At 31.5% G+C, this 21,811-nt stretch overlaps 1 protein-coding gene across 1 annotated transcript; it reads left to right on the top strand.

The window, feature by feature from the left end:
• Positions 1-1,180: 1,180 nt before the first annotated feature.
• On the top strand, positions 1,181-18,776 carry LOC134684113 (sulfotransferase 1C2-like). Its single transcript, XM_063543389.1, has 6 exons — positions 1,181-1,308; positions 9,163-9,329; positions 10,375-10,698; positions 11,778-11,881; positions 17,419-17,587; positions 18,635-18,776. The coding sequence occupies exons 1-6, from the start codon at positions 1,265-1,267 to the stop codon at positions 18,745-18,747; spliced, it is 921 nt and encodes a 306-aa protein (XP_063399459.1). The 5' UTR covers positions 1,181-1,264; the 3' UTR covers positions 18,748-18,776.
• Positions 18,777-21,811: the final 3,035 nt, after the last annotated feature.

The following is a 21,811-nucleotide window of genomic DNA, read 5'->3' as shown; positions in this document are numbered from 1 at the left end:
ACACTCCAATGAAGTTACAAAAAGAAGCATGCAATTCTTAATTAAGTAGTTGCCTTAACATAGTTAATAGTTAACAAATAAAGTGTTACGTTTCCCTTCTTTCATCTTAGATAAACCATAATAATATTTATTGTTTTTTTTATTATTTATGTTGACAATCACTTCGTTGTTGATTTCAGTAAGAAGTTGGAATTAATATGTTTGTTCTTGGTCAGGCTAGCTTTTCTTCCGTTTCTTAAACCTATGGATATTAAGTACCTACTTTCTGACAATGTCAATATGATAAATATAATCTATACATTCTATTTATTTATACAGATTAATTATAAAACTGTTAGAATAACATTGTCAACAAGCAACACGGAATAAATAAAAAAATCGTTAAAGGCGAGAAGATTATAAAAAATGTAAGGTAATTGAAATAGGGGCACCGTTAATATACAAATGTATATACTTAAAATTGCAATTACTGTAACATTAAAATATTTTTTTCTTTTTTATATAATTGCAATACCAATAACCTGAATAACTACTATTTTTTTTACATTTCGTTCGTTGAACAAACTTATGTATTTTTTCAAAGGAAGAGTTACACAAGTATTCTTATCATGACGAATGTTAAGAATGGAAAAACATGATTTTTGTCTCAATCCCACAAATAAAATACTAAAAAAAGAAAAAAATTAATGAACTCCAAATCAAATGGCCAAATCAAACACTCAAAACACATCAACCGAATGGTAAAAATTCATATTCCTAACGGTGCAGGCTTTTTGTTATGTAGAAATTGGTGGATTAAACTGGCTAGCTAAACCTTTCAGCTGTAAGATAAAGTTGCATACCACTCCACTAAATTAACACTGATGTGTAAACAAAACAAAACGACATAATAGTATAGGTAAAAATGTAAAACATAGGGGGCAAATAACATACTCCATCTACTATAATGCCAAACCTAGCTAAGAGCTTTTCCAAGTACCTTACTAATAGTTGTCATTAAACTCTAATGAACACCTGATGTAAAAGCACGTACAACGTGTAATATCCATATCATTATGATTGTCAAGGGATTTCAATATAAAGATAAACTATACAAATCACACACATGAATATAATTAATTTGGAATTATCAGTTTAACTTACAAAATCGACGTTCTAGATAATGCCTTCCGTCACTGTAGTTTTATATACCCACATTTATAAACCTTTATAAATATCGTATCAATCATAAACATTATCTCTATACAGAAGTTAACAAGTTATAATGGCGGATACACACGATCTTCCCCTAAAAGTACATAACGAAAGGTAACATTTATTAATAACTTCTTATTTGTTATTCTAATGAAAGGTTATCTGCTGTTCATTGTAAAATACATGTTTATCTGAGAAATATTTAAGCTTTTCAAACTTAATTGCTCGATCGCTGGCAGTTAATGTATATATAGGGAGCAGCAATTTAATTTAAATGGGAATTACGGTTTTTCGTATATAAATTTTGGGGAAATTGTTTTCTTTCTATAGGTATTGAATTTGTTACGGTTGACATCAGTTTAAAAGTGTATTTAGGCAACAATAGTTGGCTGGGGTCGAATTTTCGTCATTCCTTTGTTTACTTACGACCGTACGTAAAATCTCTTGTCTAGATAGGGATTGGGATGTATAAATGTAGCCTAGACTAGTCGGAATGTTTATATGAATTATGATGACTTCTCAGGTAGCACAAAAACATTTTATTGATATTTTTAAAATATATTGCAAAATGTCACCAAAATATCATTCAAAAACATGCTTTTGACGTGATATGTATGGCTGTACTCATGTGAATAGCATATTTTCTGGAAATATTTGTTCTGAATGTTTAAAGAGCATTTTTTTTTTAAATATCTTTAATTTTATATTGAAATAACATAATTTTTATATTATTCAGTGTCAATTGAAAATATCCAGACAACATCTTTTAAACATCTGGACAAAATATTCTTCTAATGTCTAGGATAATTATGTTTTATGAAAGATTATAAGTCAATTCATAAATTCTACTGGTACATATTATAATATATATATTCAGTAAATTCACAATTGTCATTTGGAGAGTAAGAACAATAAACTCGTGTCAATGATGTATTGATATAAATGAAAATGAAAATAATGAAAGTATATTCAAATTGTATTTTATTTTGTTGTTTTGGGCTGGTTTTAAATATTTTTTGTTTGTGCATTAAATCATTCAATCATTTAGGTAAATACATTTAAATGACTACACAGATTTGAAAATGTTAGATATGGAGAAGGAAGAGCACATTTTTTTGTTAGAACATTGCAATAATATAATTTTTAAGTATGTGGTATAAAGGGGGAGATAAGTACCTAAATACGTTGGCATATAGTTGGCACAATGTTGGCTTATATTTCTTTATTGGCATGAAATATCAATGATATTTTTTTATAAACACTGTTTAAAAATCTTTGAAATAGGCAAAATACAAAGCATTTTCTAGTTCTAGGTACAGATTATCGTAGTCCTATTTGGTATGACTTTATTATTTTGATTTTAACTGAGTCCTCAATGCTCTTCAAACACAATCGTTATTCGCTAGATAGTTTTTCTTTTGACTTGATTTGAATTTTTCCTCCAAGCTAGATTAGAATTGTTAAGACTTTTGTATCAAAAAGGAGGAGACATTCATGTTAATCTGGTTAAAAAATTATACAATGTATAAAAAAATATTTCCTGTTTCATATCAAACATCATGGGCTTCACACAAATATCACTAACAAACATTAGAAAAACATTGGTCGTACATCTTACAAATATCAATTAAAAATATTATGTAAAAATGTTTATAAATATTTCTTTTTTCATATCAAACATGTGTTTCACTCAAATATCACTAACAAACATTTGGAAAACATTTCTATCATACATCTTACAAATATCTATTAAACATATTATCTTAAAACGTTTATGAAACAGTCTTTAACTAATATTTTCTAAATAATATCGAAAAAATATATTGTTATGATGTTATTGAAATATTCATTAGATATTACCATTTTTATATTTTTAATTAGGATAAGAAAATTATATTGATGTTACATCAACAAGATATTTTATTATACATCAAACCTATACTTTACATAGATGTAAATCAAAATGTTTTATAAATATTTCTTTTACACATCTAAAAAATATATATATTAAATGTTATAAAAAAATGTCCATCGGATATTGATTGAATATTGGAAAGAAATATCACATCGATATACAATTGTTCTAATTTATATAACTGTCTATTTAACGTTTTAAAAACATCAGAAAAGAATATTTATTATAAAAAAATATTTACAAAAAAATGTTTTTATATTAGCAATCAAACATTGGGATGAAATATTATTGTTAAAATATCATTAACAAATCTTTGAAGGGTATACTAGGGACCTAGCTGTTACAAGGCTAAATCTATAGTCTTATCCATTAATAATTGTTGTTACGTCTTGTATACTATTATTTGTCTGTCTACAATTTCACTGTATGTAAAGTGAGGATCCTAAAATACCATTTTCACTGTATATGCCATGCATTTCTGATGTAGAATGGTAAATAAACAGACGAAAACAATATGATTTTTGAAGAAAATGAAAAAAATTGGTCACATCTATTATGTTTAGTAATAAACAATACAAGTTATACAAAGTAAGAAATGGGAACGGGTTTTTATCGCGCCGAGAGCCATCCATACGTGAACCATATACCAAAATAGGTGAATATTTAGGACGTTTAACGAACAAATCGTGCAGGTGATTAAAAACAAGCAGAAAAGATGTAGTTGCAAAAAAATATTCATTACAACACATTTATTATTGTTGTATTACATGTATTACGTAGAATAGCTTTGTTATTCAGTTTGTCCATATTGTATTGAATTCCACTATGATGCTATCTTTATGCGAGTCATGTTTACTGTTGAATAATGATACTTTACTTTCATTTTCACTGTAGAGCGATTCATTAGTATTGTATATGCGGTGCATTTTCTCTGTATGAATTTTATTAATTTTTATGCATTAAATTCCAAATTCAGCCGACTTGCTCAAACAATAACTAAAGTAAGAAAAGGATTTGATAGTGCTGACTTTGAGATGAAAAGTTTGATTAACCACTCCAATATATTCAATAGAACTAATAATTATTTAAAATAAAACACATAGTTGTCATAATATAACAATATGTGGATCATTTCAGAGTTGAAAGTGTTTTATAGATTAATGCAAAATATTTTCAAATGCAGACCAATTTGATAAAATTCATGTTTCTGCAGTAGTAATTATACGCATGTGAAAACAAATTTTATCCTTTGATTTAGAGTATGGGTCTATTTACCAATCAGAAGAAGAATGTCATAGAATTTTTTAGAATTCATCAGAATCTTTATTTAAAGTGTAGTTATTTATATTTATCTAATGCATTGAAACTTCATCACTGAACACGCACATCTCTCATGTGTATCGAAATAGAATTGGATAAAAAGGGATAAAAACAACAGTACTTTCTAATTTTGTTTATAAATCACTCCTTGAGCAATTTCAATGAGGTTTTGAAGTAAGATGTTTGATTTAGGGTCCTGTTTTAAATTGGTCCACAGGGTCGAAAATAAAAATTTGAGGTTCTTTGGTAGGCTGAATCCATACATTGTGTTTATTATTTTATTTTTTGTAAATTTTTGGCCCATTTAACACGTTTGGGGATCCAAACTGTCAAAAAATAAATTCTTTTGGATTTCAACAACAGTTGAATATTTGGGGTACTTAGGAATGCTGAATCTTACCGTGTTTTTAAATTTGGTATTTTGGTATTTTGGGCCAAGTTATAGAAATGGTCCATAACTCTAAAAGGCCAAAAGTGTCCGAAATTCAACATTTTTTTTTATTTCATAAAAAATGAAGTCTAACTTGAATGTTGTGTACATACTTACCAAAAACTGTTCAGGGTTTGTCATCTGTGGTAGTATCAAGGGTGTTCTACAACACGTACACGCACATCATGTTCCAATGCAACTTAATCAGGATACGTTTTTGATAGATAAAGTTTGCCCTGCACAATTTGACTTGCATCTCACGCTTTAATGACTTTGGATAATTATATGTCACATTGTCGTTTCAATTTATACAGTAAAGAACATGCAAGCAACAATCGAGGTAAAAACTATCTTTCCTTCGGAATATGGATACTGAAACATTTGGGGCTCAACAATAGGGGAGGCAAGTGAAGATGCATCACAGTAAAAATAACTAAAGGTAAAGAGGGGTCTTCATATTGTCCTTTCACGACCAAAATGGGAAGCTACATGTAGTTCTCCCAGGCATAAGAAGATCTACACTAATTGGTTAAACAAATGTGACCAGTGTGAATTAAAATTTTAAGACTTCTCAATAACCATAACAACTGATAGCATGTACTCATTGTTCCAAACACTTTAAAAGCAGAACTGGGCATTGGCAGATCCAGAACCTTTTGTAAGGCGGGTCCGATGGCTGACGTAAAAAGAGGGGGGGGGCTTCAAGTCACACTTCAGTGATTCCCTATATAATCAACCTAATTTTACAAGGCCCCCTGGTTACGCCTATACTGGCATAGCTTACCATATGAAGAAAGCAACAGAAATTTTTAATCACATCTGCTCGTTTTATAGTAAAACATTAAAAATGCTTGGCTGACCGCAGAGATCGAACCACAGTTGGACACAATATTAAAGCTTGATACTATCTGAATTTGGATTGTGATAAAATTTATGACGTTATATAGGTTTCTGACACAAGGTAAATGGGGTCGAAGATCTTAAATCGTATACGCAATACTGTGCAACTGACGATTTCTTTCCGCCCATTACATTTTGTTTTCCTTCTAGGATAAATAACCATCCAACCAAATTCCAGTCTTTTCTTTCTGGTAATGAACCTTGTAGTATAATTTTAGGGAAGCCCATACACTTGAACACCAGATATTGTCTAGAATCTAGAAACATGTTTGTTTTGCCATTTGTTTTGTCACTTCTTTTGCCCCTAATTTCTGCATGATTGGGGCAATTATCCCCGAACCAAATACCAATCTGCCCTTTGTGATATTGTTTCTTGCCGTACAACGCAAACAAGATCCAAAAACGTACACACAAGTAATCATCCGGAAACTACAAACATGATTGTTTTTTGTCCATTTTTGTTCCTTCATTCAAAAACTGTTAGTACCATAACCCCAAAATGCATCTACTTGTGGTAATGAACACTGTGGTACAATTTCAGAACAATCAAAATTATTCTACACAAGTAATTATCCTGAAACTAAAAACATGCTTCTTTTATGCCCCTTTTTCATTAACGGTTGAAACCATCATCCCTAACAGTATCCCAACCTTTCTTTTGTGGTATTGAACCTTCTTAAAAAAATTATATAGATCCATTCATTTAAATTAAAGTTGTCCGGAAACCAAATAGGTCTTCGGACGACGCAGACGATAATGACATCAGAGCAATATTCGAGCCGAAAAAAAACATTGCGGGGAAACATGGCAATACAGTTCACACATGTCAATACTGTGGGAAAACATATAAATGGCCAGAGTTTCTATAGACATATACAAGTTATTAATAGATATAAATATTAAAGTAATGAAATAAGTTTTTCATTTGTTGCAAGTCTAAATACTACATCAATCTGCAATAAAAATTCATCGCATTTTCGAAAATTCTACATCAGAAATAAATGCCATACAGTGATAATTTATCGCATCTATAGTGAAAATAGATCGCATTTAAAAACTAAATTCCATGTTATGTTGCTTTTATAACACATATTTGAATTTTAATACTGTTATTTTACATTAAAAAGACACATCATAATGAAACTATGTTAAAATTTAGTTTCAAATCATTTATTTTGGTATTTTTAAATCATAAACAAATAATGTTTTCCCATGATCCTTTATTCTACAAATAAGTTTTCAATTTATCCAGTATATAGTTAAGCAGAACAATTAGATATCAAGTCAACGACATGGGTATCTTTCAAGTTGGATGACTAAAATGCATAACCTCCGATTTAAGAAAAATACCACGGACGGAAAATATATCAATCTATCAGTTCAATAATTTTCGTGTCTGCCCTTTCATTATGTGACTCAAGAGAAAATTCCATAAAATAAGTCATAATAGTATCGAAAGGAGAGAATCGAGTGCAACTTTTTATGTTAGGGCATGTTTGAGTTGAATATTTTGTCTTGATATCGTACATTGTCTCGCTTCAGATTCTATTATTTTTATATATCAAAGCTACAGATTGATTTATAGCATAAAAAATCACAGTACTAAGAGATGCACTATATGGGTCAAGTGAAATACCTTTCTAATGAATCACAAAAAAACAGAGTAGGTGGGTTCGAATAGCTATTTTTTTTACTAAAGTACTTGACGACAGTCTTTCAAGTTGGATGATGAAAATGAATATCTTCGAAAAATTACAATTGTTTGTGTGCGATAACTAGGGTTTATAGTCTCCAACCACTTAAAACATCTATTCTGCCCTTCCACGAAATATTTAATTAGAATCTTTTTAAATGTTTATGAATTTTCTAAAATTCCAGCTGACAATCGATCAGAAAAAAGTTTTAAGTTGAATCAATGCAGACTAGATCATTAACTGATCTTCATTAGCTAGTTGATACATTTGTCTTTGAAAATACAACTGACATATAAGAATCGTAATGGTGCAATGTGGATAAATTTATCGGTTTCAAAGAGCAAAATTGGTAGCGCGTCATCCCTACAATGGCTTCCATTTCTACGATTGTGAAAATAAACTGGCGTAATGGGGAGATAATTTTGACGAAGTAGAATCTAGACTGTTTTAGCCATGTCGAGCTATGAGTTTGAATATCCCTAGAGTATTGTTCGCCCCGTCTTTCATTCTTATTTCAACGGCATTCCAGATCGTCTGATCTCTGTTTGGTCAACAACTATTTAAGAACATGTACCAACCTATTTGTATATATGTGTGTTTGTTTCCGTCTTGTTTATTTACGAGGTGTTTGCAACACAACGGTTTTAAAAAACACACAAAAACATAATTATCAATACAATGAATGAATTCAGCTTTGTCAATGATAGAAATTACTTTTGCCACAGAACTGTTTTTATGTCGCTTCACAAAAAATTGTTAAAAATACATATCTTTGTTAAATAAATGTATAGATTATCTATAACAAATTTTGTAGAATAAGCAGTGCGAGTATCTTAGATTTTCCGTGACGATCTAAAATTTGAAGTTAAATTTCCCAAGATGTTGCTAGCAAACTGCAGCCGTGTGTGTTATTATAAAAATTCTTTATACGAGTTTCGAATGAGTGTAGATAAAATGCTGAGGATTATGGTAAGTTAATTATCAATTGAAGCAGCTTTGAAATCTTTATATCAAAATATATCCAAACTCATGTATTTCAGACCATTTGTATACATCTACGACAACACACTGAAAAAAAGGCTATGCATTCTTTTAACGATGTTAACAAATTTAGTAAGAACCAAGGGAGACAAACGATGATTATGGTCTTATAATATTGGAAAAGAAAATATACTTCATTTGTCCGAACAAAAATACTGCTAATTTAATTTATTTAAAAAAAAAATTATTATTGAATTCAAGTGTATAAATGCATGGTACCATAACACAAATGACATTACATAATCAAACAATACGTATGAGGAAACTGATTTTACCATTTGTTGAACAAGTAATTTTCATTTTTAGCCATGGCGTTGTCAGTTTGTTTTAGATTTACGAGTTTGACTGTCCCTTTGGTATCTTTCGTCCCTCTTTTAATAAATATCCACCAGATCATACAAATTTGTTTTTTGCTAGTAAATTTTTAAGGAGGGGGTTTCTTATTTGTTTTTTTGTTGTTATTTTACATTTTATAGTTTTTTGTTCGACTTTATTTTCGGAATCATTGTAGTTTTTCTCTCTTAGCAAAGTGTGGTATATTTGTTTTAATTTTTCGACCAGAAACATGTCAGTTTTTACGTGAAACTGATATTCTACATTGACGTCTTTTAGAAACCCCAGAGACATCATACTATTGTTTTTTCTTAGCATGTTCTTATTTTTTTCAGCGTTACTGATTCCAATTTGGTGATTTATCCGTTTACCCGACTAGGAAACGAAACATTTATTTCGGGTCCCGCTATCAAGGAACATGGTATAGAGAAGAACTTTAAAACCATTCGGACCCTTAAAACAAAAGACACAGATATACTACTGTGTACTGCTATGAAATCAGGTTTTTATTTTTGTCTTGTGCATTTTCTTTATGTATAATTTAAATTTTCACAAATTTTGATGTATTCTAATTGGGGTTGTCTCTCAAATTGGTAGCATTTACTTTACTTGTCCGCTCTATTTACAAAAAAGAAACCACCTGATTTAAAAAGTTGAAATGGTTGTATAATCAAGATACTTAACAAAATTTTACCACAATCCATTGAGGTATCTAGTTTGAAAAAAAAGTCTGCTGAATCGGCCAACCAACCAAGATGACCGCCATGGCTTAAAACTCTGAAAACAAAGCATTTAGAGCAAATCTGACAGGGGTTTAAATTGTTTATCAAGTTATTATCTATCTGATCTGAAATTGTCACATGAATTAGACAACTGGTTGTTGGTTTGCTACCCCCCCCCCCCCTCTTCCCTTCATTTTTTTTTTTTTTAAATTGGTATCTTTTAAAGAAATTTTGCCGTTATTATTGATAATTATTGGTTATTATCTTGAATACTATTATAGATAGAGATTAACTGTTAACAGCAATAATATTCAGCAAAGTAAGATCTACAAATAAGTCAACATGACCAAATTGTAAGCTGAGCCCTTAAAGAGTTATTTTCCCTTTATAGTCAATTTCAAATAATTTTCATTAATTTGCTAAACATTTTATTTAATATTTTTTTTAAATATTTTCCTCTGTAACTAAACATCTTAAGGGCCAAGTTTATGATAGATAGAGAAAATTGTAAGCAGCAATAATTTCAGTAATGTAAGATCTACAAACACATCACCATCACCAAAGCACAATTCTGTCATAAATCAATCTGTGTCCTTCCGTTCTTCGGTGTTTATGGATGTTTACAGATAATATTAGACGGAAAGTGTAAAATCCCATATCATAATACGTTTATCAATTAGTTCCAATCTTCATTAACCATTTGTTTTCATTGATGTACGTCGATGTCTAAATGGCCTTATTTTAATTCTAATTTTTACTTTTATCTCGCCAACACTCAAAGATAAGGGATTACAAAATAATTAAATAATTGTCTTTTATAAACAGGAACACACTGGTGCCATGAGATATTATCCATGTTACTCTCTCATACTACAGAATATAACACAAAAGGTGTTTTACATCACATGTTGTTAGACTTAGCAGCACACTTCTTCGATAAACTAGACGAGATGGAGGACCCTAGACTATTCACAACGCATTTACCATTCCATCATCTACCAATTCATCACGTTAAAAATGGATACAAAATTATATACCTCAATAGAAATCCGAAAGATAGATGGGTTTCTAATTACACATTTCTTCATGGGAAGCTTGGAATACCAGACTGGACATGGAATGAATTTTTTGATAAGATGATCCTTAAAGGTACATTTATCACACTTAATATTGTCATCTAATTAAGTAATACAGTAACATTGAACTTAAAATCATCGGTATTGGACATGAGGCTCTAGACAAAATATCGAATAAACAGTGCCTCTTACCATATTGCACAATTTATTGACAATCAGGAAATGTGTCTTGATTATATAATAGACAACTCCTACCCCTCCGAGTTTAAATAACGAAAACTAAAACTACGGTCTTTAACAATGTTAAAACCAACATGTATAGTCAACTATAATAGACTGCCTTGATATGAACATTATGAAACAATTGAAACGAGAAAACTAACGGTCTAATTTATATTCTACGGAACCAAAAACTGACAGACATGAACAAAATACTTCCCAGTCATCTATTTTAAACTGTTCAGTTAATAATTTGGAAATTGTTTACATTCTACAACTTGCGTTGGGATTCATGAATAAGTGGACATATTACTTGGTTGTTTGCTTCAGTTGCTAATAGCTTATATTTAAAATCAATATTCCAGTAAGACGATTTCAGCTATTGCAACATTTTTAAAAATGTTCGTTGATGTTTAGATATCGTAATTCAAAACACTTAATTTGTGATTTTCTTACCATTATTATCTACGAACTTTCTTAATAGACATTTTATGTTACTTTTGCCAATTTATAATTATTTCTGAAAGTCATGTTTGGTTAGGCTATGTAAAGGACTACATCCAGTGACTGTTGTTTAAGATTGGTTGATGGCTAATGTCTAATGGAGCATACTTTGTTCATGTTCAGGACGACAGTTGTATAAAAAAAAACTTACAATTCTCTTTTGACATGGTTGACCCTGTTTTGATTTTTACGTGATCCTTTGATTCGTCTATCATTTTTGCATTTCATGATAAGCCTAAGAATATTAAAATATTTAAGTAGCTCTCTTAAAATAATATCGAGTTGTTAATTTGAAACCCGAATATAAAAAAGAATATTCCGTGAACAAATGGTATCTCTAAACACTTTTTACAAAATGAGACACAAATCATACAGCTATACGTTCGAATATTTTTAAGTCATTTAGATTCCGAATTTGTTGCCTTTCAGATGACTTACAAGGAGGCTGGTTTAACTTTACAAAGGGATTTGAAAAGGCGGCACAAGTTGAGACATCAAATATATTACCAGTTAAATATGAAGATTTGAAACTAGTAAGTGTGAACAACATTATTTGAATGCGTTAATATAGATTACTAGATCATTCTTCATATTAAAATGCAAAGTTCTTCAGTTATTAAAACGCTGCCCAATACTTAAAAGTGCCTTTATTAACAATTCGTTTTCTCAAAAACATAGAATCTTTCGAAGTATAGTGATATGTCTTCCAGCGTTAGAAATCCAGTTCAATTTGTAGATTTATTTGCAATTTACATGTTCTCAGCATCGTTTTGCATTTAATGATAACCAATGCATGTTACTTACCCAGTCAGTCTTTCATCCATAATAATTCAGTGATTGCAGGTAAAGGAAAATGTATGAAAAACTTTGAATTTTTCGAAAAACTAAGGATTTTCTTACCCCAGGAGTAGATTACCTTAGCCGTATTTGGCACAACTTTTTGGAATTTTGGATCCTCAATGCTCTTCAACTTTGTATTTATTTGGCTTTTTAACTATTTCGATCTGAGCGTCACTGATGAGTCTTATGTAGACGAAACGCGCGTCTGGTGTATAAAATTATAATCCTGGTAATTTTGATAACTATTTACACCACTGGGTCGATGCCACTGCTAGTGGACGTTTAGTCCCCGAGGGTATCACCAGCTCAGAAGTCAGCACTTCGGTGTTGACATGAATATCAATTATATGGTCATTTTTATAAATTTTCTGTTTACAAAACTTTGAATTTTTCGAAAAACTAAGGATTTTCTTACCCCAGGAGTAGATTACCTTAGCCGTATTTGGCACAACTTTTTGGAATTTTGGATCCTCAATGCTCTTCAACTTTGTATTTATTTGGCTTTTTAACTATTTCGATCTGAGCGTCACTGATGAGTCTTATGTAGACGAAACGCGCGTCTGGCGTATAAAATTATAATCCTGGTACTTTTGATAACTATTTACACCACTGGGTCGATGCCACTGCTGGTGGACGTTTCGTCCCCGAGGGTATCACCAGCTCAGTAGTCAGCACTTCGGTGTTGACATGAATATCAATTATATGGTCATTTTTATAAATTTTCTGTTTACAAAACTTTGAATTTTTCGAAAAACTAAGGATTTTGTTACCCCAGGAGAAGATTACCTTAGCCGTATTTGGCACAACTTTTTGGAATTTTGGATCCTCAATGCTCTTCAACTTTGTATTTATTTGGATTTTTAACTATTTCGATCTGAGCGTCACTGATGAGTCTTATGTAGACGAAACGCGCGTCTGGCGTATAAAATTATAATCCTGGTACTTTTGATAACTATTTACACCACTGGGTCGATGCCACTGCTGGTGGACGTTTCGTCCCCGAGGGTATCACCAGCTCAGTAGTCAGCACTTCGGTGTTGACATGAATATCAATTATATGGTCATTTTTATAACTTTTATGTTTACAAAACTTTGAATTATTCGAAAAACTAAGGATTTTCTTACCCCAGGAGTAGATTACCTTAGCCGTATTTGGCACAACTTTTTGGAATTTTGGATCCTCAATGCTCTTCAACTTTGTATTTATTTGGCTTTTTAACTATTTCGATCTGAGCGTCACTGATGAGTCTTATGTAGACGAAACGCGCGTCTGGCGTATAAAATTATAATCCTGGTACTTTTGATAACTATTTACACCACTGGGTCGATGCCACTGCTGGTGGACGTTTCGTCCCCGAGGGTATCACCAGCTCAGTAGTCAGCACTTCGGTGTTGACATGAATATCAATTATATGGTCATTTTTATAAATTTTCTGTTTACAAAACTTTGAATTTTTCGAAAAACTAAGGATTTTGTTACCCCAGGAGAAGATTACCTTAGCCGTATTTGGCACAACTTTTTGGAATTTTGGATCCTCAATGCTCTTCAACTTTGTATTTATTTGGCTTTTTAACTATTTCGATCTGAGCGTCACTGATGAGTCTTATGTAGACGAAACGCGCGTCTGGCGTATAAAATTATAATCCTGGTACTTTTGATAACTATTTACACCACTGGGTCGATGCCACTGCTGGTGGACGTTTCGTCCCCGAGGGTATCACCAGCTCAGTAGTCAGCACTTCGGTGTTGACATGAATATCAATTATATGGTCATTTTTATAAATTTTCTGTTTACAAAACTTTGAATTTTTCGAAAAACTAAGGATTTTCTTACCCCAGGAGAAGATTACCTTAGCCGTATTTGGCACAACTTTTTGGAATTTTGGATCCTCAATGCTCTTCAACTTTGTATTTATTTGGCTTTTTAACTATTTCGATCTGAGCGTCACTGATGAGTCTTATGTAGACGAAACGCGCGTCTGGCGTATAAAATTATAATCCTGGTACTTTTGATAACTATGTAAGGAAGATTTACAGGTCTTCGATAAGACCTCCATAGAGTCAGCATAACTTTGTCATTTCATATTCAAGCTCCCTCTATGTTGTCAACAATTAAGCATGCAATTCTTAATGTGTCTTTCAATTTAGGTAAAAATCAATGAATGTATATAGCAACACTAATAAGATGTGGTATGATTGCCAATGAGACATCTGTCAAGGCCCATTGAAGAGGTTGAATCAAGCAATAATGGACAACCGTAGGGCTTTCACCTATGAAACAAATTATAAATCTACATTTATGTCAAAACTAATTACCAACAAAATATGACGGACATGAACTGACGACAACCACTGACCTACATAATTTTAATTTAAAACAGGCACATCAAAATGATGCTGGGCTACACATATTTCCAGTGAATTCGTTCTAAAGAGTGGCTAGCAACAATTGAATTGATGTTGTATGTGTCATATTAACTATTGTGATCGCCCTCTTTACTGCATTCACAAATAGAAATAATCAATGCATGTAAATAAACCTTTTCATTAATTTGATTATTTCGTATTGCCTTACTCTTTTTGTTTGTTTTTCGGTTTGTATAACAATTTTTAATATACCTCCGTTATCATTTTCTATATCAATAGGTATTTTTACTATTTTCCAAATTGCAAGCGATGACCTATATGACCGGTCAATGATTTTTGCTACTGTGCCTCGATGGAACTATTTGATTGGAAACTTCATTATATTTAGAAGAATTTTAAATGCAGCTAGGGAATTGAAGCATTTTTAAAAACCCTCGGAAGTTACGACGACGATTTTTCCTACTATTCAATTGTATTAAGGGTTGAAGTCAGTGCAGGACATAGCCTTAATATTTCGAAACATTGAGGAAGAAAACGTTAAACAATATGGTTGGATTTGGCTCTAAACTATATCGATTGTACGTCTTTTTTTTGTCTGTTGTCTTTTCGATATAAAAAACACTAACGAACTGGATATTCGTGGAATAGTAAGTTAGTTGTCCCCTCAATTACGCATTAGTGCAATAGTTGCACCTTTGGGGACAATAAACGCACTATTCCATTTATCTCTAGTCAATAAGTATACTATTTAACCATTTTGTTTTAAAAGTATTATTTCATTGAAGTTAATTCCCTTTCAACTGATTTGTACATTATGCTTATGTTGTGCTGTAAAACCACTATTTAGAATAAATGGAGGCTTGAGCACTCATAAACCTATTTAACCCTGCCAAATTATATGTGTGCCTGTCCAAGCTTAAGAGCATTCAGATCAGTGGTTGTCGTTGGTTTATGTCTGTAATATTTGGTTTTCGTTAATTGATTCGTTATAAATAATCCCATTACTTTTTTTCTCAATTGAATTGTCTATGTTTTTCATGTAGGGGCCTTTATAGCCGACTATGTGCTATAAGATGTTTTACGTTATTAAAGACCGTATATTTGCTTATACATATTTGCATCCACTTCATTTTTTTACTTTGATGGATTGTTTTCTCATTACCAACCAGACCAGGCTTCACGGTCATAAAACTTTCGAGCATGATTTTTGTACTCAGACTCGAAAATCAACCAATCAAATTGCTGGATTTCGTGTTTCGAGCATGATTTTTGTGCTCCGAGCACTGAGCAAAGTTTTATGCCTTCAAGGCCAGATCTCCTTTTTAACAAAATAAAATAATTTCAAACCACGAAATACTGTCAATTATAACCCCATGCAAAGCACAACTTACACAATTACAGATATAACCTATTTCAGATGCATATTGGGGTATAATGGACACAAAAGAAATATGATTCATATATAACAGCGTTTGACAAGTTATTGAACTCGCCCGACGGTGCAAGGGCTGTATAGCCAGTCAAGGTCGTTAAAAACTTCCATTTGTTTATTGAACTCGCGTTACCAGTTATACAACATTTATTGTTTCAAATAAGGTATTTTGTACTCTTTGAGAATTCTAGAACGCCATGGAAATTTTTAAGAGTGTACTTGCAAGTACACACATTCAAAACGATACCTTTATACTCCAACTATAAGAGCTTATTTGACCTAGCTTCAATTTTTATATCTGATGAACCTGTCATGGAAAGTTACCTGCTCATGTATTAAAAGTTTAATTTACAAAACCATACAACTGATACCTATATAACCCATGTGTTGACATTTACACCAATGCCTCTTCTGGTTACTGTGACTGAACATTAAACTTACAACCTAGTTGCTAATGACACCTTATTCATCTGAATTGTATGTTATTCATCTTTGTAAAATTATATTAAGGTGTATATTTTTTTCTTATTTGTATAGTATGAGTTGTTTTGTTAATATTGTCAATTCCGTAATTTCGACAAATCAGAGAAAAAAAATGAAATCATGCGTACCTTTACCATAGTAAAGCGTCTTTCAGGTAAAATTTAACAAACATTAACAAAAGGAGTGATGTGCTCTTGATTTGTTTTGAAAACAATTTAAATACGTTTTAAACAAGTTCTACGTTATGCTCTAATTTTGAGCTGCCACAATGACTTACATGGCTTAAATGAAGAGGGTTGAGCGCATATAAACTTGTTTCTTGTCCCATCACATAATGTTTGCGCGTTTCACAAAGGTGTGGGTTTCGTTAAAAAAAGATTGCAATAGCTTAAGCTTGGTCCACCCTTGATTTTCCTTTATCAGAAAGTCCAGAAATGTATAAATACAGGGAAACATTATGAGCTTTGTTACAAAAGGTGGCATACACTGATGCTCAAATTCAACTGAAGGGAACTTTATTTGAAGAGATAGGACCAATTGTCTGTTAACAATTGCTATATTTATGAACAAGGAGGAAAACTCATCATATATACCAGGATTACAATTTAGTATTGCTCCATTTGCTGTTTCGTCAACAAAAGACTCACCAGTGACGCTGGAATCAAAATAAGTTTAATAGGCCAAAAAAGTACGACTTTGAAGAGCATTGAGGACCACAAATTCCTAAAAGTTTTACAGCTAGGTGAAAAAGAGACGAAAGATACCAAAGGACAGTCAAATTCATCAATTGAAAATAAACTGACAACGCCTATTTTTGAGGTACACAAGCCTTAGTATTTCAAAACTCAGAGAGTTATTTACAGCTTAACATTTGTAATCAGAAACATTCTTGTATCACCTTCAGAAAATGATACACTTCATCAGATGTATTTATCTCTGTATTTCAGCATCCGTTCTCAACGATTAAAACAATGGCTGAGTTTATAAATATCTCTTATACTGACGACTTCATCAGAGAGATAATAGAAAAGTGCAGTTTCTTGAATATTAAACAACACAAGTACGACTCCTCAAGAATGATCGACCCAAATCATGAATCGACATTATTCCGAAAAGGTAATCTAATTATCAAAAGATAAAAGTGATATCTTAGATGTCTACTGGGTTACTTTCATTTAAATTTCTGCTACGTTCTGTGTCACTCAAAATGATATCGTTCTGTGTACTCATAATGGATTGAGTCCGTGCATTTTTCTAGGGAAACAAATACGAAAACTTAACAATGTCATCTATAGTTAAAACGAAAATGAAAACTGAATATAGTCGCCGTCAGGTAATATTGCTAGAGGTTATGTGTTCAATATGTTAAAACTAAATCCATGTGGTACTTATTGCTTTAAACACATCTATAAAAGTTAGATAAAATGGAGATTTGAGAACCAATGGTAAAGCAGATTACCAAAAACTGAGCAAAACAGATATTGTACTGTTCAATAATTCTTTTTTGAAACGTTTCAACAAAGGAACAATGATCGTTCTTTAAAGGTTGTTTATAACATATCCCAATAGCTGTGTACAATTATAATTATATCAAATATTTAGAATAACTATGTACAATTGTACGGAAAATACATATTTTCAAGAAAAGAAAAAAAGGTAGCACACAGTATACTCTAGTACATCAGTCGACACGAACACAGTATTATGAAATATTGTGTGATGTACTGCTTTTTTTTAGTATTCTAGCTCATTTTATTAAACCGAACCATGAAATAATGAACTATTTCAGAAAGTAAATGTTGTCATGTTTGTGTTTAATCGTCACAGACATGTTTTTTAAAAGTATTACTAAACAAGTTTCAAGATTTAAGGAGGCTCGAGGGTACACAAATTTCAGCAGTTTTTCTTAAAAAAAATATTTATTATACTGTCATTTGTTTCTTTATGGTATGGAGACCCCATTTAAACCAAAACATTCTATCAAGTTTATTTTTAGAAAAACAAAGCGAAATCCTATATTAAAAAAAAACCGGATGTATACCCGCAAGCCCACTTAACTAATCTAACTCACGTTTAATCAATAATTTTAATAAAACATTCTTTCAAACTATAGCTATTTAAAAAAATGTTGTATTATCAGATTTTTATTCAATTATCCAACAGGTATTATAGGCGACTGGAAGAACTGGTTTACTGTAGCACAGAATGAGAAATTTGATGAAATGTACAGAGATGAAATGAAGGACTATGATGTTAACTTTATATATGAACAATAATAAAAATAATAAATTTTGTTTTAATAATAATGGAATCGATTATCGCTATTTCTTTTCATTTCATAGTTCTGTTAATGTTACTTGCCGGGCTGTAAAAAACAGAAATAATTTCGTCTAGGCCAATAGCACGGGTATATATCATCTACCCTTCATCAATAAAATCCAATGGCTTTGTTTGGATAAAAACATACAGCCTCCATGGATCGTCGTCCGTTCTAGCAGTATAACCCTTGTTAAATAGTTATTCTATTTGCTCTCAGGGATGTAAAATTGTTAAATACGAGTTCTATCAATTAAATTGACAAGAATAACAATGCATATATGTCTTACTTATTTACGCATCACTTGAGTTTTACGAAGTTTGAATTGAACTCTTATATGTTCAATAGTAAATTAAGGAAGGGTACTATGTTCACCTAGACTGTTCATGTAGTTGTCGTTTATTTATGTAATATATACCTGTTTCTCGTTTCTCGTTTTGTTTATATAGATTAGACCGTTGGTTTTCCCGTTTGAATGGTTTTACACTAGTAATTTTGGGGCCTTTTATAGCTTGTTGTTCGGTGTGAGCCAAGGCTCCGTGGTGAAGGCCGTACATTAACCTATAATGGTTTACTTTTTAACTTGTTATTTGAATGGAGAGTTGTCTCATTGGCACTCACACCACATCTTCCTGTATCTATATATGCATAAAATACTTATGTTCAGGGCTTCTTTTTTGCTGACCAAAAGATTACCATGGAACCTATTGCGGGAATACATGTCTACGTTGATGAAAGTTTGAGGAGGACCATGACTGCTTAACTTTTAGGATATCGTGTTGTCAGTTGTATGTATACATAGGTTAATTGTAGTAGTACACTGTTTCGTTTTAGAACAAATTTAATACAGGTTCAGAGCTGTTTAACTTTAAAATCTATCAGTATGTTGTCAAACACAACAATAGGGGTTCAAAACGTAAAGAAACATGTATTAGCATCTACAAACTATTAAACTGTAAAAACGTTATCTTCTGCGTAATATGATGTTTCTATCATATCATGTCAACCAATAACATAAATAAACAAATTACATTTATAGTTCGTCCTTTATCCTGAAAATACACTTTACTGTTTTAACAGTTGAGTTGTTAGATTTGGAATGATGTACTGTGGATTCATTATAATTCGTTGGATACCAATTTTGGTGGCTTTCGTGGGTACAGGTGAACCACGAAATTAAATGTTCAACGAATTACAAAAATTCTATAGGATTATATGCAGACTCAGAAGTTTTCGGTAATCCACGAAAATTGGTACCCACGAAAATAAATTAATCCACAGTATTATGTAACTTGTCTTAAATCGTTTATAACTAAAAATGAACGTTTCAACATATTATGTCTTGGTTGGATTTTCACATCTTCGCATCAGCTTTTTAATTTGGGCCAAAATTATTTGTAACTGAAACAATTCCTTTCAAAATAAAACTTGATCAGTATTCCATTATATAAGATGATTTTATCAAAATTAGTAATTTCAACATGAAAAAGTAAAATCACAAAAATACTGGACACCAGGAAAATCTAAAGCTCAAACTAATCAAACGAATGGATAATGGATAATTAACAACTCTCACATTCCTTACTTGGTACAGCAATTTTCTTACATGTATGTACATGTATTAAACAGTGGGTAAAACCTGGTTTTCTAGCGAGCTAAACCTCTCACTTGTATGAAAGTCGCTTAAATTTCCGCGTCATACTTAACAAAGCAACACCAAAAGGCAGATACCTGTATTTAAGAGGTTGCCGTTTCTTGATGTATTGTATATTTGTTTCTGTCTTTTTTGTACATTATTAGGCCGTACGTGTCTCGTTTGAATTGTTTTACAATTTTGTCATTTCGCGGCCTTTTATGTCTAACTATGCGGAATGGGTTTTGCTCACTGTTGAAAACTATACGGTTACTTAAAGCTGTTAATTTCTGTCTCATTTGGTCTCTCGTTGAGAGGTGTCTCATTGGCAGTCATACGTCTTCTTTTTTATTTAATATATCAGCAAAGCACATTAATTTAGCGAAAAATGAAAGAAAAGAATACAACATATTACCATAGATCAATTACACAACGACGAGATGTATAAGTTCAGAACAAGAATGTGGGAGACGAGTATCGATGAACATTTTTCGTCCATTACTAGGGAAAGCCAAATAGTATGTTATTATAATTAGAAAAATTGTATCATAACTTACAATTCTTTCATTTGGTATGTTGAACATAAGTTATATTCAATCTTTCTTCTATAGTGGATATAAGGGAAAGAATTTGAAAACATAACTGTATCCATCTCCCCCCAACTAAATACTTCATCCATTCTGAATTTCGTACATACACACATTTATATTTTTATTTGTAATTATGAATTTAACATATTCCGCGTTCTACCTATTGTCTTTGTTAACAGTTATTTTACCCTGTACCTTTATATAGCTATATGTATTAACCTAAATAAACATACACTCACATGTAAATGATACCTGTACACAAGTAAGCAACTTAGAATGGCGGAGGCACATGATGTTCCAAAAGAAGTACATATCGAAAGGTAAAATGTATTGTTTAATACTTATATAATTATAATTCGTATGAAGGGCTTTCTGCTGTTCATAGCAAAAAAATGTTAATCTGACGTAAAAGAAATTCTGACATCTATACAATAAGAAAAGTTTAAGGTTTTAGATGCACAATATTTTATATACTGAAGAAAGATTAAGGTTCATCATAACAAACCGACAAATATGGCTGTATTTACATGCCAAAAAAATACTCTGAGTACAGACTTACCTGTGAAAGTTTTAATGCCTGACATCCACTAGATATAATAAAGTTAAATGCATTTTGTGATTCAGAAAGATAAAATCGGTTTTTGAATTTGATTGGCATTTTTTTTCTTTATGCAAAAGGTGTAAAAAATAACTAAGTTGTGGTACAACTATGAGATTCACCCTCAGGTAAAAAAACTGGTTTGTATTGTTTTGATTGTCCTTAATTGACATGGACAAGAGGTATCTTCACAACTATAGGT

This window comes from Mytilus trossulus, chromosome 9 (genome assembly GCF_036588685.1).
Source record: "Mytilus trossulus isolate FHL-02 chromosome 9, PNRI_Mtr1.1.1.hap1, whole genome shotgun sequence".
Taxonomy (NCBI): Eukaryota; Metazoa; Mollusca; class Bivalvia; order Mytilida; family Mytilidae; genus Mytilus; species Mytilus trossulus.
This window is presented reverse-complemented; position numbering and strand designations above follow the sequence as displayed.

What these genes read in the sequence shown, in the direction of transcription:
- LOC134684113 (XM_063543389.1), top strand. Translation starts at nt 1,265, where the DNA reads ATGGCGGATACACACGATCTTCCCCTAAAAGTACATAACGAAAG. An exon ending in CTAAAAGTACATAACGAAAG is followed by an intron (nt 1,309 to 9,162) that starts GTAACATTTATT and finishes TATTTTTTTCAG; the next exon opens with CGTTACTGATTCCAATTTGG. An exon ending in AATATGAAGATTTGAAACTA is followed by an intron (nt 11,882 to 17,418) that starts GTAAGTGTGAAC and finishes TCTGTATTTCAG; the next exon opens with CATCCGTTCTCAACGATTAA.